This window comes from Salminus brasiliensis, chromosome 5, assembly GCF_030463535.1.
Source record: "Salminus brasiliensis chromosome 5, fSalBra1.hap2, whole genome shotgun sequence".
Taxonomy (NCBI): Eukaryota; Metazoa; Chordata; class Actinopteri; order Characiformes; family Bryconidae; genus Salminus; species Salminus brasiliensis.
Genome location: NC_132882.1, coordinates 26,903,196 through 26,921,265, shown reverse-complemented (window position 1 = coordinate 26,921,265; position 18,070 = coordinate 26,903,196). Strand labels below are relative to the sequence as shown.

The 18,070-nt window shown below is 41.7% G+C and overlaps 1 protein-coding gene across 1 annotated transcript; it reads left to right on the top strand.

The window, feature by feature from the left end:
* The first annotated feature begins 599 nt into the window (after window positions 1-599).
* Window positions 600-1,472, top strand: lrrc30a (leucine rich repeat containing 30a). The gene has a single exon (XM_072678892.1). It carries the CDS (start codon window positions 600-602, stop codon window positions 1,470-1,472), a length of 873 nt encoding a protein of 290 aa, XP_072534993.1.
* The last annotated feature ends 16,598 nt before the right edge of the window (window positions 1,473-18,070 follow it).

Sequence of the window (18,070 nt, the reverse complement as noted above, 5' to 3'; positions counted from 1 at the left end):
TTTATAACCTGTTATTTATAACCCGATAAACTTGGGTATGTTGCTCAACAGAGAGAAAATGTATAGAGTGTTTAAAGAAGTGAAAGAGTTGGGGTGTAGAGTATGCTGTTAGCAAGGCATGGTCGTTGCATATCTGCCCCAGAAATTGTTGCCCTGTGCCCTTACCAAAATCAAGGTTAGTTATCGCTGAGTGAGTCCATTGAAGTGACAGGGGCAGCTGAAGAGACAAGCTGTGAAATATGGTAAGAGTCGTTCCGGCAATGTTGTCCGACACTAGGATATGCTTCAGATCCCTTCTCCCTCCCCTGGCTGTCAGAACAACTCCTCCGACGTGCCCTGGACAAACAGGCACGTCTTTATAGCCATGCACACGCTCAAACGAATGTGTGTTTACAGCTTCAGCAGGCAGCCGCTTCCAGCAGGATATCCAAGGCATTTCTGACCCGAGAATGTGCTTTGAGCTTGGGCATGGCTGAAAGCTGGCCGACTCTTCCATGCTGAAGAGATGGCAAGTGAGGGTAACATTTCTGCTGTTTAGTTGTTTAGGGAGGGGGTTGTAAGCAAAATCTTAGGAACTGTGCCGAGGCACTTTACTGGGGATGGGAGGAAAGCATTCAAAGGAGCTGGCAAGTGAGGAGATGAAACAGCAAGGAAGAAAGAGCGCAGCCAGCGAGGAGACGTCATCCGAGAGGATACGCAAATACACCGTCACACACTTCGGGTACAGAGTGCTGAACTTGGCTCGCCGCGGCCTGGTGGACCTTCCAGAGGAGCTGTGGGAGCTCACGGAACTGCAGAAGCTCAATGTATCCCTTAACTGCTTGCACTCCTTACCTTTCTCTGTGGGCCTCCTTCAGAATCTGGTGGTGCTCAACTTGTGGGGCAATCAGCTGACCAGTCTGCCCCCTGAGATCGGGCTGCTCAAGAACCTGAAGGTGCTCTTTGCCTACCGCAATCTTCTCTGCGAAGTTCCTGAGGAGCTCAGCTCCTGCACCAAGCTGGAAGTCCTGAGCTTGGCCAACAACCAGCTTGCGAGCCTCCCAAACAGCTTGTCCGCCCTCACAGGTCTGCGCAAGCTCAACCTGAGCCACAACAGCATTGTCCATATCCCGACATGTGTCTATGCCATGAAGAGCCTCGTCTTCTTGCACGTGGCGTGCAACAAGCTGGAGAACATCGCAGAGCAGATCCAGGCCCTGGCAGACCTGAAGATCCTCATAGTGGAAGGGAACAGCATTCACTCGCTGCCCAAGATGCTCTGCTGCCTGACCAAGCTGGAACTACTCAACGTGGACTACAATGACATTCAGAACGTCCCGGTTGAAATGTACCAACTGAACAGACTGGGGAAGCTAGCCTGTCACCCGCTGGACAAAGGACTCCATATCATGCATAATCCTCTGCTCAAGCCCATTAAAGAGGTGCTGGATGGAGGTCTCCAAGCTCTTTATAACTACCTCAAGGCCAGCTGAAATACTGGGTCACGAGGAGGGGCTGACGTCAAATTTGCTCAGAGGTGGCCAGTGTTGAACGAATTTTTGTGATACTGCCACTGACTGCTATATGAGAGCGTTCAAGCTGCTCAGGCATCACATTATGGGAGCTAATCGTTCCCCACTGCTTTTTGCTTTTTATCAGGACGACTTCATTTGAGAGACTTTGAGTCACGCTCAGAGTTGAATGTGTAAAAAGGGCAGCTTGTAATTTATTCTAGTGCTGTAGGGACTGGTGGTGGAAACAGAATAGTTTAAACAAAAGATATGAACTTCCCAGCAGAAGGGGGAAGAAAAGGGATTTAAAGCCCAGCATGGGGGGGGGGGGGGGGGGCAGTGTGTGAGAATCTGTCGACTTGGTTATTAAACCATAAAAAGTTCCTGGGGAGTACACAAAGGTTGCTGATATTGGTATCTTCTCATTCTGCACCAGCAGCAGCGGGACTGGAGGGCACATTTACAGCTCCCAGGAGCATGTTAAACAAAGGGCACCGGCTTGTGCGGTCGTGCTAAACAAGCATCGGATTTCTTCTCCTTTTGTTTGGTTCAGAGTTCATTTGGAACTGTCTGTGAACTTGCTGACTCAGTCACGTTGACCCTTGTTTTTCCACAATCTCTTTGCAAAGCCTCATGAGAAGGAGAGATGCAATTATAACTCCCCTGCACCATTTTCTCCAGTGCTGAACGTGTCTTGAAGAGCAAAGCAGAGACATTTCCATTACCTCAAAGGAAAGGTCAGTGGTGCATCCCACTGAAAAGTACAGGACCTCTTAGTTAAAGGCCAGCAGACTTATTTTATCCCAAATTAGATACTGTGTGTTTTTAGAAGGCGAAAGAGGTAAGTAAGCTTAAAAGACGTTCAACCAGTGTAATGAATTGCTAGAAATCTGAATTTTGGCTACAACTACAGAAATCTGAATGGATACATAGAGTGTATTCATATTCTCTACGATGCCCTGATCCAATAACAAGCCAAATTGTGAAGATAATCATATACTGTAGCGAGATGGCGAGCTCTAAAAATGATTCATTGATTCAATGATTCATTTAGTCTTAATTGTTAAGCGTATTTTGCTCATTAACAATTAAATTGATGAATTACATCACTGAATGTCATTAAAGAATTTCCTTGTTTCCTTGTCAGCTTGTTCTGCAAAAGTAGCAGATTGTGTTCAAGATTTACTGTGTTTAGATTTCATGGCTTTTTATAATTTATTATTTATAATATAGCTTTATTTGTGTTGTATTAACCTTCTAAAAAGACCCACAAGTCTAATCTTTTAAAGCACATAATCAAGTCTCTATTGTCAACACCATATTTGGTTGTATTTCATCTTTAATTTTATTATAAAAGTAGAATGGATGAAGCACTTTGTCTGTGGTGTTTATAGTAAAACTAAAAATACATTTGTGCATAATGCCTTTATGATAATCCAGCCTGTGACCTGAACATAGCTGTGGAATGTGTCTGTAAGAAAAGCTGTTAAGGGGATTGTACTGTACGTATAAGAAAGAAACTTTCCTTCTATAGCGCCCCCTGTCAGTAGACAAAAAATATATATTTTTGAGGTTATCACTGAATGGATTTATTTATTTTTTTTACTGTTCTCTGTCTTGTTTAAAAAAACATCAGGAATATAGAAACAATGTCAGTGCACTGTTTTTTTCTGTCAGTGTGTTTCACAGGCCTCATGTTCCCCTTCACATTAGAGTGAACAGCTCGAACAACAGCAGCCTCTCCACTCTGTTTCCTCTGTTGAACGATATCAAGTACAAATGGCTTTTTGCAGAGTTGATGTGATGTGGCCCATCAGCTGCTTGGGTCTCATTATGTTTCTCTCACAAGGGCAGGATCAGCTCCTCCACAGCTCTCACACTCTGCAGCTCATTGACTCACACCAATCGTCTCAGCACTCCTGAGCAGGTGGGCTATTTGGGTAGGCCACATTGGACTAAATCTCTTTTTTTCTTCAACACTAGAACTTCTCCAACACTGCTTTTATAGACACTTGATTGTTTGTTTGTTATTGCAGTTAAGGCAGCATTATATGAGAATTGGACTTTATTGCTCCTGGGTTCCCCCTACAGTCAGGAAGTGTAATTTGCATTTTTTGCCACCAGTAAAGGCGATGCTTACATGCATTTCTAGACAAGCTGAGAGATACAGAACCGTCGCTGAAAGTGAAAGAAACATGTTAACTGATGTGGTAGAGTAATACTACAGAATTTGACACAAATACGAGTTGGATTGCTCGCTGCACCAGACTTACAAAGTGCAGTCAAGAAAAAACAAAGATTCTTCTTCATCCTTCTGGCTAAGAAACTACTGTCAGACAGTTGTGTGGTCACGTTTTGGTGGATCGTCTAAGACAGTTCTGACTGCGTCACATTGGGTGTTTTACAATCATCCTTAGATTCAGAGTGAAGGTAATTCATTCATAATGAATAAATTAGAGACGTCAACATTGCTCCAAAGTTTTTAAGTGATTGACTCTGTGTCAATTCCAGATTTCTTGGTCAAATTGTGCGAGTCAGGCTTGTATACAGCTTTTTAAATGGGATCTCCAGTTTATGCAAAATGTCTTTTAGTCAATTTTTACCCCATAGGAATGAATGGGGTGCAAAGATTTCCCTACAGCATGATGACACAAATACAGTATTAATGCCCAACCAACCATGTGGGATACCATAGCAACCACTTGGCAAAATGTCTGCAACCACCGAAACACCAAAGCATCCACTTGCAATACACTTGTAATTGCCCAGCAACCATTACACAACTTTACAGCAACCACCTAGCAAGCTCATAGCAATATATACAGCATATATCTATTGCTATGAGCTTGCTAGGTGGTTGCTGAAAAATAATCATGATATTGGCTGTATTTGTTTTTGTAATTGATATATTATATGATATATTATAATTGATACATTAATTCTTCACCCTTCTTGCAAATAAAATAACATGACTGTGGTGGGGAAGCGCCCCCAGATTAGATGTGTCATAGGAATGGTTCAGTGTTCGGGAAAGACTGTGTTTTAATCAGGTTCTGAAGTAGGTCTGTTTAGTGTTAGCAGTAAAAGGCCATTTTCACATTACTTATTGTACAATCACCTGGACTTGCTATAGCACACTGAGAAAGAGTGACCTCTGCTGCTCACAGCTGGGTCAGGGCAGCTGTGATACATTCAACCATAATAATTACAACTGTATCCAGAAATATTCAGACATATTTATTTTTAAAAATAAGTGTACAGACACACACATTTACATTCATCATATAACTGACATGTATTGATATTAGGGGTGAAATAAATATGAAATAAGATATAAATATTCTAAAATATGCTTTCCCTTTGATTGAAGATATAAAATGACCCCCTGGTTTAGACGGGTAGACTCAGGCAGGTGTTGTTAATGAGTAGTGTGTTCTTCCAAATTCCACACGATCACTGCGTCTCTGCAGTTCTAACCACCGGATCACTGAACTTCTGATTCACTGAGTCGATGAATCATTGAACTACCAAGTCACTGAATCACTGAACACACACTCTCTCTCTCTCTCTTGCCTTTCTGTCTGCCTAATTTCTCACACACTCTCTATTCTGCCCCTTCTTTCTGTTTCACACTCCTTCTCTTTCCCTTGCCCCTTCTTGTTTTTTTCATCTCTCATCTTATCTCATTCTTTCTCTCTCTCTCTCTCCCGCTCTCTCTCTCTAGCACACACGCACACACCGAAACCAAACTTTGCGCCAGTGTATGTGTACCTGATGCACTTGCCAAAAACTTTTTTGGCAGCAGATGAGAAACTGATTGCATGAGTGCACACATGAGATACAATGAATAACAGAGATAAAATGATGAAAAGGATGAAAAAAAGAGACCCCAGTGAATAAGAGAGAGAGAGGGGGGGTTGGGGGGAAAAAGGTAGAGCTTCAGTGAACTGAGTAGGTGTTTTAATGACATCATGTAAACTCCCCATCAAAATAACAATCACCATTAAAGGTGTAGTATATGATTTTGATCCGATACACTTTTTGTAAACGTCAGTATATGTTTCCTCATGTCTCACTAGCTCTGGTCTGTTTGCACACTGGAAAAAAGGCTGATGTTCATACTCAGCCCAGGCTCTGTAAATGTCGAGCCACGCAACACCATTCCAATCAGCCAGGTGGCATTCATGCTTGTACAAAGCATGGGGCAGGGAGACTGTGTATCTGGTACATGCTAAGTCTCCAACTACGTGTATTGTCAAGGAGAGTTAAATAAGAACGTCAAAAAGCTGAACAAAAAGTTCTCTGATCAGGCAAAGACACTTGTAAACACTGGTGAGATGTTTGGATGGTTGAAAGGCATTAAAAAGGGATGAGGATGTTGCTCTAGTCCTGCTCGACAGGTGGGTAACACTGAATAATTTTTTTGCAATAACAGATTGCTCTCCAGAATCCTATACAGAGCTTTTAATAACACCTACATTATTGCATTTTAGTAATACCTAGTGTACTGTCCATTTATATGTAAAGTATGTATACAGTCACAACACTCCCCACCCCTCTCACCTGGCAGAAGTAGGCTAATGAGGAGCATTTAGTCATTATGTAAATTAAGACGTGCATGCCCCAGATACACATGTCTTGTGCTGATGTTGATTCCAGAGGCAGTTGGGACCTTTGAACAGAGTGGAGCAATGGAAATATATCCCTGTAGGTGATTTGTTTAACAGGCAGAGTTTCAGTACCAAACAACCCCACTCTTTTTGCAAAGTCAACCACTTCATAGCTGCACTGTTGCTCCAGGGTAAACATTTCATAACCTGACGTGTGGCAAGGTTGACATCCTATAACAGGACCAGGTTTGAAGTCACTTAGCTCTTCAGTACAATGCCCTGTTTTGGTACATATATGTAGTGCTCTACAGATTATATATGGAATAGGGAGTCACTGGAGCTTCTGCCTTAGTGTGTGATATGATAACATGACCCTAGCTAACATTCACCCTAGTTTACAGGTAGATGAAATAAACTGGCTAAAAGGCTGGCAATCAAAACAGTGCTGAGATAGAGGACTGTTCAGATTCTTCTGCATTTACGATGCACTGCTACTCCTGAGATGGTTCGAGAATACAGACCTCAGAATATAGACTTTTGCTAGCTTGCTAACTTAGCCAAGGTTTTGTCCCTCGACAATAGTCGACATCATGCCGACTCAGCATCGCTACTGCGGTGGTAACATTGCTACGGCGGCGACTGCCCATCTTGCCTAGCATCGATGCCGCAGTGAAAGCCTGTGATGAGGCAAACGTATTGCCTTGTATGTGTGTGTATGTGTGTGTAAAACATAACTAAACACCTACCTGTAATACTCACCTGTTGTCTGTTTCCTAGTAGACTCTACAAAAGGACGGCTTACCCATAAGCATTCCAAAGGGCCCACAGCTAGCTCATGAGAGGGGCGATGTCTCTAACCTTGGTCATATAAAACAGAGCGAGACAGGCTAGGCAATGTGGGCACTGTATTAAAACATCTTACTGGTAATATTACACATTAAGGTCAAGGCTCTGAAGGTAGGGAGTCCTTTACCAGACAGGGTCACATTAAATGGTACATGAAACATAATAGATGTCATTTGATGCCACAGAACCTTTTTCACAATAAAGAGCAGATATTTTAGTCCCAAAGTCCCCATTGTTGAAATGCCATTGATGCCTCTTTGCAGCCAATAGCGGCCCGGCAAAACCAGGCTTGCCTGTTTTTTCTTGTTTTTCCATGATAGGGGTCCTTTAGTGCAACTTCTTCTCATTCTCTTAGGGGCACACACACACACACACACACACACACACACACACACACAATGGGCCGACCGGGAATTCTCCTGGTCCTCCTGATGGCCAGTCCATCCTTGTGTATGCCTGCAGCCTGAGTGTTCAACCAACAGTAGTAGGCATGTTGAGACTGGTCATGGCTCTCTGTGTGTGTGTGTGCTGCCTGACTGAAATCTCTTGTTCCTCAGAGATTCAAACACCTCAGAACCTCTCTCAGAAGAAAACGAGTGTGAATGAGCGTGTCAGGCCTGAGCACATCCACACACACTCTCCTAGTGCTCCCCAGCCCCCCCCCAACCTCACACACACACCCCATTTCTGCGCTGCTTGAAGAGAGAGCTACCTTTCTCTTATCGGACAGACCAGCTCAAGGTTACAGGGATGGCCAGTGTTGCAGAGGCAATTGTTCTCGACTACTGCACTACGCTGACCATTCTTCTAATGCCTGGACAGAGCCAAGAAAACACGTTACAGCAGACACAACAGCAACTACCCATCATGCCATTTAACTCTACTATGCTTTGCTATGGTTGAACCATAGTAACTCTACTAAACTATGGTTCTTCTCTTCACATTACACAACTTGTTGTCTTGTAATCAGGGAATCATTTAGCAGTTGTGGTTTGCACACTATACAATTGATCTGCAGAGGTGACAAAGTTACCTTAATTAAGTAGAAATTTTGATTATCAATTACTGGAGTAATCATTTTTCAGCTGACTTTTTACTTCTACTCCTTACATTTTCACACAATTATCTGTACTTTCTACTCCTTACATTTAAAATTTGTCTCGTTACTCCTTTTTCATTTCAGTATGTTTTCATTCCGCCTTGTCATTGTTCAAAAGAAACCTCCATCCAGATAAATCCGGAAAGTGTAAATTTGATTGTGGTTGGATGAGAAATATAAACATATACCATTCTGACACCCTATTGGTTTATAAGCGATCCATCGAATCTGCACGTCACGTCACACTCTAACAAGCACATAGCAGACGTATGTAACCTAGTATGTCTGTGGCAGAGACTCAGGGGAACTCAAGTGAAATGTCCCGACTAAGCCCCACATTTACATTCTAATAAAATGTCTAAAAAAACATGTCTCTGAACTTTGACTTTTTGCACCATTACAATACTTATATGCAACTGTTTTTCTTACATTACTTTTACTTTTATACTTTAGGTAGTTTAGAAACAACTAGCTTTAGAAACAAACACTTTAACTTCAACTTCTATAGAAGTCTTTTTAAACCCTAGTATCCACACTTCTACCTGAGTAATGAATGTGAATACTTTTGACACCTTTGGTGATCTGTGTCACGGGGTCCCAACTTACGAGATCTTTCACCAGGAAGAACCCACAACGAGTCTGTCTGCTCCCCAAAGACACACTTTGTCACAAAAAAAATGCAAGGAATAAAAGCTTCAGTGAAAGTTGAATGCTATGCCTTGAATGCTATGCCTCCCTTCCTTGATCAATCACCTGCTCCCACCTGTCTTTAAAATACCTGTACTTAGACGCTCTTTGCTGCTTTTCAGATGTTTATGTTTTGGCTTCGCTCCTGCCTTCCATTTGTGTGTTACAAGAGTTGGGCTGACAATGGGCCTGTTGATGCTGTAGACCCTCCATCCTCGTTTTTCTCCTCATTCCCACCTCACAACACTTTTTACACTACCAGATTTACAATAGCCGACAGGTCCAGATTATTAGACCTGCTAGATATTTGTTGGAGGCTTGTAAGGCATTGGCAATGATCTGGTGAGCTTCCAGGTCACGTCTTTCAACAGTTCACACATAACAGCTGAGCCAGTGCCATGCTGATTTGCCTCTGACCTGAGGCTTTTGTCGGCAATCTTAAAAACCTGTCAGCAACTTAAAAATCTGGGCTAAAATCATGTAGTAGGAAGAACCTGGCATTAGTTTTCATATATTGGCTATTAATATTAATATTTATGCAGTACTTAACATTTCTTCTTCAAACAATGAGCATTTTTAGTATTAAATGACAAAAAATACTGCATGAAATGAACCTTAATGCTTACGTTTCATCCAGTGTTTCTTCTAAAATAAAGGCTATTACAGAGTTTATCCTGCTTTTGTTGGAGTAACTGTCTCTACTGTGCAGGGAAGGCTTTCAACTAGACTTTGGAGAATAGCTGTGAGGATTTGATTGCATTCAGAAGGAAGAGCAATAGTATGGTCAGTGTATAGCCGCTGTCCAATGAAAAACATGTATCTCCAAAACAGCTGCTTAACAGGAGAAAGAAAAAAACCTTCTTCACTTCCAATGGAATTATGTCACTTATGTCATGTCATTTTCGGAGCATTTCTATTGGTCCGTTCATCCAGAATCATTGACACAGTGTACAGAACAGCTGCAGGTTACAAACCAAGGAGAAACCTAAAAACGGAGATACATGTTTTTCATTGGACAGCAGTGATATGCGATATGTTTGATAATCATCATCCCAAATCCCTAACTCATCCCAAAAAGTGAGGGATGGAGCACCAACCATCATTCCAGCTCCACAGCTCAGTGCTGCTAGGAGGCATTGACTCTCTGGAGGCTCCAGAGAGTCATATTCTATTCGCAATACCTCTCTACAGGGCCTAGACAAGCTGTGTATGTGTTTAAAGTAGGTGAATTCATGTACTTATGTTACATTTTTGTAAGGGCCCCTGCCTTGAGACAGCAAAAGGGCCTAATTAGCTGGGCCATTTTTGGTACACATACACACACACACATCCTGCCTGCACTTTCCCTATTCTCTTTTATATAACCTGTTTGCTTTGGGAGCATATGGTCCTTAGAAAGTGTATACAGGGTCCTGTCACAGATACAAGGTACATACAGGGCAGGAAGAAACACAGACACACATGAACACAGTGGTGAAGCTGATCCTGAACCTGTGCCTTGGAGCAAGTGAGAAACAAGTTTACCTTTGATAGCATTCACGAATGACCTCACCTCGTCTGGGAGTCAGAGGATATTGTTTCTTCTAAAGAATGCACTTATCTCAGCATGCACTGGAAGAGCAGAGCACCCTTGCTTTTTTCCCTTCATTCTGTCTCTCCTTCTCCCTCTCTCTCTCTCTCTCTCTCTCACACACACACACACACACACACACACATTCACGTACACTCTTTCACGTTCTCCCTGGATGCTGATTAAACCACTTCATCTCTGTCAGCACTCATCTACTTCCACTCATCCATTCGGAGCAGTCGTGGTCCGTTTAGGCCTAGCTCCTGCTTGTTTTTCGTCCTTCTCAGGATCATCCAGAACAGTCTGCATCGTCTCTTCATTTGCTGCTGCACTGTATCTGAAGCCTCTTAGTATCTGTTAGAGGAGTTTAGGACAGCTACATAGATTTTTATCTTACACATAGAAATTGAGTTTTGAGCGAGAGAAGTGCTGATTGTCTTCTACAACACCAAAAGAGATAAGATCAGTCTAATGCTGGAATAATTGTCCGTTTGTAATCATCAGAGCTACATTCTTAAAAAGAAAGCATTATCAGTGTTTCTGTATTTGCTTGGAGTTGAAATGCTTCAGCTGGTATAAGAAGCTCAGCATTGCAGAAATGCCTCTACATTTTGGTAGATTCTTCATGCTCGCCCATCTCATGTAAAACTAAGCTGAGATGAGTTGGAGATCCATTCAGAGAAATGTTTTATAGAGAACAAAAAAATCCATACATGATGACATTCAGTGTGTCCTAATTCAGGGCCTGTGTCCTTCGGAGGCTGTATTTAAAGGGCGATTGCATCACAGTAGTGCGACTAGGCTGTCTCATTTTAAAGGCTCCTTTTCATGTGGCCAAGAAATGCATTCTTTTCCATGGTAACGAAGGATTCGACGGGTAGGTCCTTCGCCAGTCAACATATCCCGATATTCATTGTGTGCCGACGATGATGTCAAAACAGTCTTTTGCTAAAATGTGTTGTTGTTATTTTTCATTATTATTTTGTGAGTATGTATGCATATGTCATTACAAGGCCGTCCCAGATGAACTACAAAATTAGAAGTTTCGTGACACAATGGTAGGGGCAGGAACAGCAGTGTTTTAAGGCAAACAGGAAATCAATGTAGAGTAGACTGTCTCATTTCAGGTTTGGCCCAAACAGTCTACGCAGCCTTTAAAGGCTACGTCTTTATCGACCTCATCCTTCGTTAGACGCAGCTCTTGAATTGGGACACATAAATAGTCTACTAAGAATTAGAGCATAATTAACAAGGTTATTATTATTATTACTATTATTAGTCCCGCAGAATTGGCAGGTAATTGCTTGCCAATCCATTTATGTCCAACAATTAAAGTTAGTGTGATTAGGAAAAATGCCATAGGACTTGTTCTGATTGGTACAAACAAAGCAGGGGCCCTAGCCCTGCTCCTAAAGATCTACCACTCCACAGAGTTTATCTCCAACACACATGAACCAGGTAAAGAACAGCTTCAGGCCTGGTGAGCAATTGCTGTCAATTCGCAACATTAAATCAAAGCGTTTGCTTGGGGGCATCTGAATATGATCATGGTCAGGTGTGTTGGATCTAAACTCTGATCGAGCTCCAGGACCTGTTTTGAGCACCTCTGGTCTAAAGTGATTACATGATTGACATGTATTTGTTGTATTGGTGAAAATGTCATTAGAATATTAAATCACATGATTTTTATTTCACCATCATCATCATCTTATTCTTTTGATCCAATTCAGGGATACAGTGACAATAGGGCGAGCACAGAAGCCCAAGCGTCCCTGTCCCAAGCACGCTCTACCAGTTCCTGCTTGGGGTTCCCCAAGCACTTCCAGGCCTGCCGGGAGATGTAATCCCTGCAGTGGGTCCTGTGTCTTCCTCTGAGGCCCCTCCCAGTTGATCATGCCAGGCACACCTTCAACTAAGGATAAAGGTAAAGGATAAAGGTGCACGTATTCGTCACTGTACAGTGTGGACTGTACAGCGAAATGTGTCCTCCGCATTTAACCCATCTGGTAGTGAACACACACTCACACACACACACGTGTTAGGGGCAGTGAGTACACACACACACCCAGAGCGGTGGGCAGCCAACTCCAGCGCCCGGGGAGCAGAGAGGGTAAAGGGCCTTGCTCAAGGGCCCAACAGTGGCAGCTTGCCGAGCCCGGGAATCGAACCCACAACCCTGTTATCGATATCCCGGCGCTCTAACCGCTGAGCCACCACTGCCCACTGATCAGGTGCTCGAACCATCTCAGCTGGTTCATCTCAACACATAGGAGCAGTGGCACTACTCGAGCCTCCCTTGGATAACAGAGCTCCTCACACGATTACAAAGAGTCAGCTCAGCTACCCAATGGAGGAAATCCATTGTTTTAATGTATTTAATTGATTGCCTATGGCTTTAAGACAGTTAATGTAAAATATCAGATATGCAAATGAAAACTGTCTCCCTTTTTCCAATTTCAAGTATAGAACAAGGCAAAGCTAAAGGTTTTGTGTCTCATAGGATCCTGTCTGAGAGAATATCTGTCTACTAAGCTGCATTGCCAGAGTTGAGAACCTTAAATGTTGGGCCATGTTAAGAAGTAAACTATTAAACTACTCAGAAGAAAGGTGTAGTTACTAAACTATCTCAGTATCTACTATCTCAGTAGAGATAGGCTGCCTAGCCTGTAAAATTGTAAGCGCTTACAACTTATATTAATATCCAGTAATATATTTTGTTCCATTTGTATCCTAAAGACCTGAACGTGAGCCAGGTCAGAACTTTCATACATCAACTACTGTAAACTGCAGTTGTATGACTTTAATGGGAATTGTGCCCTCTAGTGGTGGGATAATTGCCAGACCAACGGCCAAATAACTTGAACTAGCTGTGGCTTCTGTCTCTGTTCTGTTTGGCTTCTCTGCACTGTGCCTCACTAAAAAACAATTTAGCATCAATGCGTGGGGCTGCAGGCTGAACGGGGGGATATTGTCGCTGCACTCACATCTTCAAAATGACAACTTTACAGGAGAAACAACAAACCACCTTACCTTACATTGGAAGTCAAAGTAAAAAATATTTCTTTTTAGGTCATTTTGGAGCATTGCTATTAGTCCGTTCATTATGAAAGTTTGAAACAATGTAAGGAACAACTGCCAGATTCATAATATGTCAAAAGATTTTGGTGTGACAAATGTTTACAAGCTACATCAAATCCTTTTAATTTAAAAAAGACAGTTCCATGACCTGGATCTTTAAAAACCTAGTGTTTTCTGCCCTCAGGCCCCTGTTTTTTCCAAACTCTGCGTTAATGTTTAATTAGATTTTTAGCTAATAAGGTTCCTTTCGGGATGGTCATGGCAACAGAGGTTTAGTACTACCCTGGAGCATTTACTTTGCGAAATCTTTGAGTCACAAGGAGAGTTAGAGGGCAATGAGCTGTGAGGGATCTCACATGTCTAACAAGCACAGGACTACTCTATGTCCAAAGTTTGTAGACACCAGTTCTTACAGTGTAATCAAGGCTATACATTTGTAAAGCTGTAACAGCCTCTACTCTTTCAAGTCAGAATTTACACTAGATGTTAAAACATTGCTGTAAGAATTTCATTGTTTTTAAGCTCTTTTTAAGTCAGATACTTGTAGATGGATAAGTAGGAGGATCACAAGCATCACTCCAACCCTTCCAAAATTTTCTACTTCTTGCAGCTCCAATGGTATGGAAGTTCCAATTCTGGGGACTTTATTGCCCTTTAGCCGATGCTTGGCACTGCAGATGGTGAATTTTAGGCTAGTGTGCTGTGTGAGATTATTCAAGCTGTCTGTGCATAACTGAATACATGTCTCTGCAACCGATGCACCTTAACCCCTTAAAAAGCCTATGGCCCGCCAGACGTCAGACGTCCCTGTAGTTACTGAGTAATACACCTTGGAGTGCAATAAGCCTTGGAGTGTTATGAAGTTAAAGTAGTGTCTGGATACTTTTGGACATACAGTGTATGTGTAGGCAGAACTAGTTGCAGTACTGTATGTTTTGCCATGTCGTGTACCCACATGCTTTTCATCATTTGTGTCCAGGCCACTGAAGATGACAAATGGACACTGATAAATGAAACCGCGGGCTAATGCCTGTTTCAGGGAACGATTTTGATTCTTCAGAGTCCCAGAGTGCCAGTGCGCTGCAATGTGGACACAGTAACCTTTCCAACAGTCGATATATAACATGTCTGTATAAAGCCTTGCTGCTGAGAGACATTGATTTCCCTGGAACTCTCTCACTGGTGTGGTTTATCCTCTAAATTCACATGCTGGGAATATAAAAAATTAAACCAAACTCCGTGGAAATAATGGCATCTTGGGGCCCTGTGCTAGTTAGGCAGGTTTTGGAAATATTAAGGCAGAGACGTAGTGAAGTGCCTATGATGTCCAATGGGTTTAATTACCAGATTACCTTCCTTAGCCCAGTGGTGTCTGATTGTCTGAGACCTATATCTGATCTGGAGGTGTATACAGTAAAAAGACTAACAGAGAGAGAGAGAGAGAGAGAGAGAGAGAGAGTGAGAGAACAAGGCAACAAAGAGGATTCATGAAATCATGGAAACCTGATTTTTTTGTGATGTCACAAAACATGTACTTACGTACAGTTTTGGGCAGCTTTGAAAATCTAATTTGCACCACATTTGCATAGTAAGAGTTCATTTACTCAGTAAAACACTAATAATACAATCATATCAAATAACATTAATATTAAACATGGTGACTTTACATCACTGTGTTCATTTTACATCTCCAAGGCTCTCCGCATGGGAGTCTAGTATCATTTATAGTTATCATCCAACACCTGGTTTGGTAAATCAGTGCTGAATGATGTTAAAGCAGGTGAGCAGGTGATGGAATTTAACACATCCATGCTGTGCTGACTGAAAATGTCCAGGAGAAATCTGGAACCATGCTTTGATCTGCAATCCAGCTCTCAACTATTTCTTCCAAATGAGAAATCCTTGTTACTTTTTACTGTGTTTATGATTACGTGCATCTGTTCTACTGCGGTCTGGTGTTTTTACAAGCAAAAAACATTTATCGCTGAGAGAAAAGATTTTAAATAATGTGCTTAGGCGCCCACAACCTCTGCACAGTAATGTACTGTATATCTAGCCCTTTAGCCTGCAGCGGTTAAGCCTGGCTCTTCACTTTGAAGTTTTAAGGAATGTTTCAGCCCAGACTGCTTTTGGAAAGAAACACAAAACAGGGTCAGAGCAGAGGTCATTTACATTGGTCAATCATAAAGTCCTGGGAACAAAAACAGCCCATTGTAAGAAGGATATGGACCCTTTAATTAATTACTTAAAAGGGTCAAAGGAGCTTCATTCGAATAAGCAACTAACTGTAACTTTACAAAGAAAATAAGTGCTGTGGTAAAACACAGGAAGAGATGCTGATGTGAGGTTGAGATTCATAAAGCATAAAGACACCCTCCTTCATATCTTCGGTCACTTTATTCAAAACACAGACAGACTGGTGGTGAAGAAAAGACAAAGTGGTCCTTTGGCGGTGCATTACAGCCTTGAGCAATTTCTGCTTCTGAAAACATTGATTGAATAATGGAAGACATTTTCGTCTTCCAGCCCCAGAAGGAACACTACTGGAGAATACTTGTCCCTAATAGAAACATCATGATGTTACATTGCAAAGTGATGCACTTTATAAAAATACACTATTATATTCTTCCTTGTGCTTGCTGGTGAGGGTAATGACAATGAATCTACATTGGTGACCCAATCACTCTATTTCAGCAAACCAATCACTCACGTTGTGTCCAGGAGCCATTTCTGTATCGATCTGAAGCTTCATGGAGAGTCGACATGCTTGCATGAACTGCATAATTATGGAGGGAAATGTCAGTACGCCAACCAAGAGTGAAGGAACAATGGTCTCAGTGGTGACCAAGCTGGTGTGACCATTGCCGTGGCTTGATCAACAGTTTACCTTGTTCTACAAAAATCTCCTTGCGTACTAACACCTCTTCTCAGGTCTCGTCCACAACACCTCCAAAAACAGCCTCTGCATAACTCCTGCTAAACGAACTGATCTGTGTCATCCTGTTTATGGAAGAACTGCAGGATGTCTATGCTACATGACTTCCTTTCAAAAGAAATGGAGACAAAGGAATGAAAAAAAGTGCTTTGGACTATAGTCCAACTGCTTCAGCGGCAGCTCCTAAACCAGTGTGTTTGTTGCAGATTATGATCTTCTATCTGAGAGTAACTGCCTTCAGTAGATCATAAGTTAGTAGACAGGCTCTAGTGAATGCGCTTCAAATTCAAGGTTGCGCGCATCAGCTTTCAAACAGACTGAAAAGGCAGCCAATTTACAAAGGCCTTCATATATACCACTGACTTTATAGCTTCAATTATTTGAACTATCTTGTGGAAAATTGTTGCTTTCTCTATGAGCTCCATGCAGGCTGCTGTTAGGCTCACCGCCACCAATGTGTAAAAGCACTCGTCCTCTTAACGTGTTAGAATGTCTTACTTGATAAAGTTCTTGTCGCGGACACTAAACATAGCAACATAGCACCTTTAATGTGGCAACTATATATTACTAAACGAAGCCTAGTCTAACCACATCAGACTCTGCTCCACTTATAAAAAATAAAAAGCATTGAAATTTGACAACAATCACATTTTCCTCTCTTTATTTGCCTCAGTAGTTAAATTAATGGAATTCCCTGAAGCGTCTTAAAATAGAGTAATCGTGTGTGCTAAGATAAAGCAATATAACTGGGTTTTTTTTTCACTTACACCGAGGCTTTATTAGCACCCCCTCCTCCTCTTCCAGTGGGGGAAATATCAAGATCTGAGATTTCAGCACACTGTATTAAAAACATGCATCTAATGCACTTTTTGCAGGTTTCAGTTGCTCTCCTGTTACTTCAGTACAATAATGACACATGCAGAATTGAGCTTATCTTTCCAAACAACAGCTTGAAGTACTGATGTATCAGGTTAAAGAGCTACTTCCTATAGACCTGCGGAGGAACATCTCTGTGCATCCAGCATCAATCATTAAGATTGTTAGGAAATATTATGTGTGACCTAATGCTATTAGATTGTGATAAAATATTAGGACTTATAAAATTGGAAATAGCGAATAATTAGACTGGAATTTCCTCATAAACATAAAGTTCCAGCATTTGGACGTTAAAGATTCAAAAATTCACAATTGAAAATTTTCAGAGAAGCACATAATAATTGTAGGAATTTCAGTAAATGTAACTTCTACTAATACTATCCACCTCTGTTCGCTACAAGTATGGATGCCTTAACCACCATACCACTACTACTGGACCGAAGTACTGCTGTGATTGTTTGTTACTTTATTGATAATTTATCTACTGATAAATTCCTAATTTTGACTGTAATAAACTTGACATCTCAATAAAAAATCTGGCTCAGGGCCGGCTCAAGCCTTTATGGGGCCCTAAGCAAATATTTCCTCCTCCAGACATACTGCTGCATACCGAGCAGTTAAACAAACCTGACATTTTTGCATATAGAAGGCACTGGTTATATTAGTTGTGTTGAGCAATTTGAAAGTTATGAATTATGTGTTATATAACCAGGAACATAAACTAACAAGGGGAAAAAGGTTAATGCTAGGCTTTAACTTATTGAATGACGACTTAGAAAATAAAGTGACTGTCTCTTTAGAAACCAAAAAACTTACCCAAAGAGACAACTGAACTGGCAACTGAAGGGTGAAGGACATTTTGATGAGTTATGCACAAAA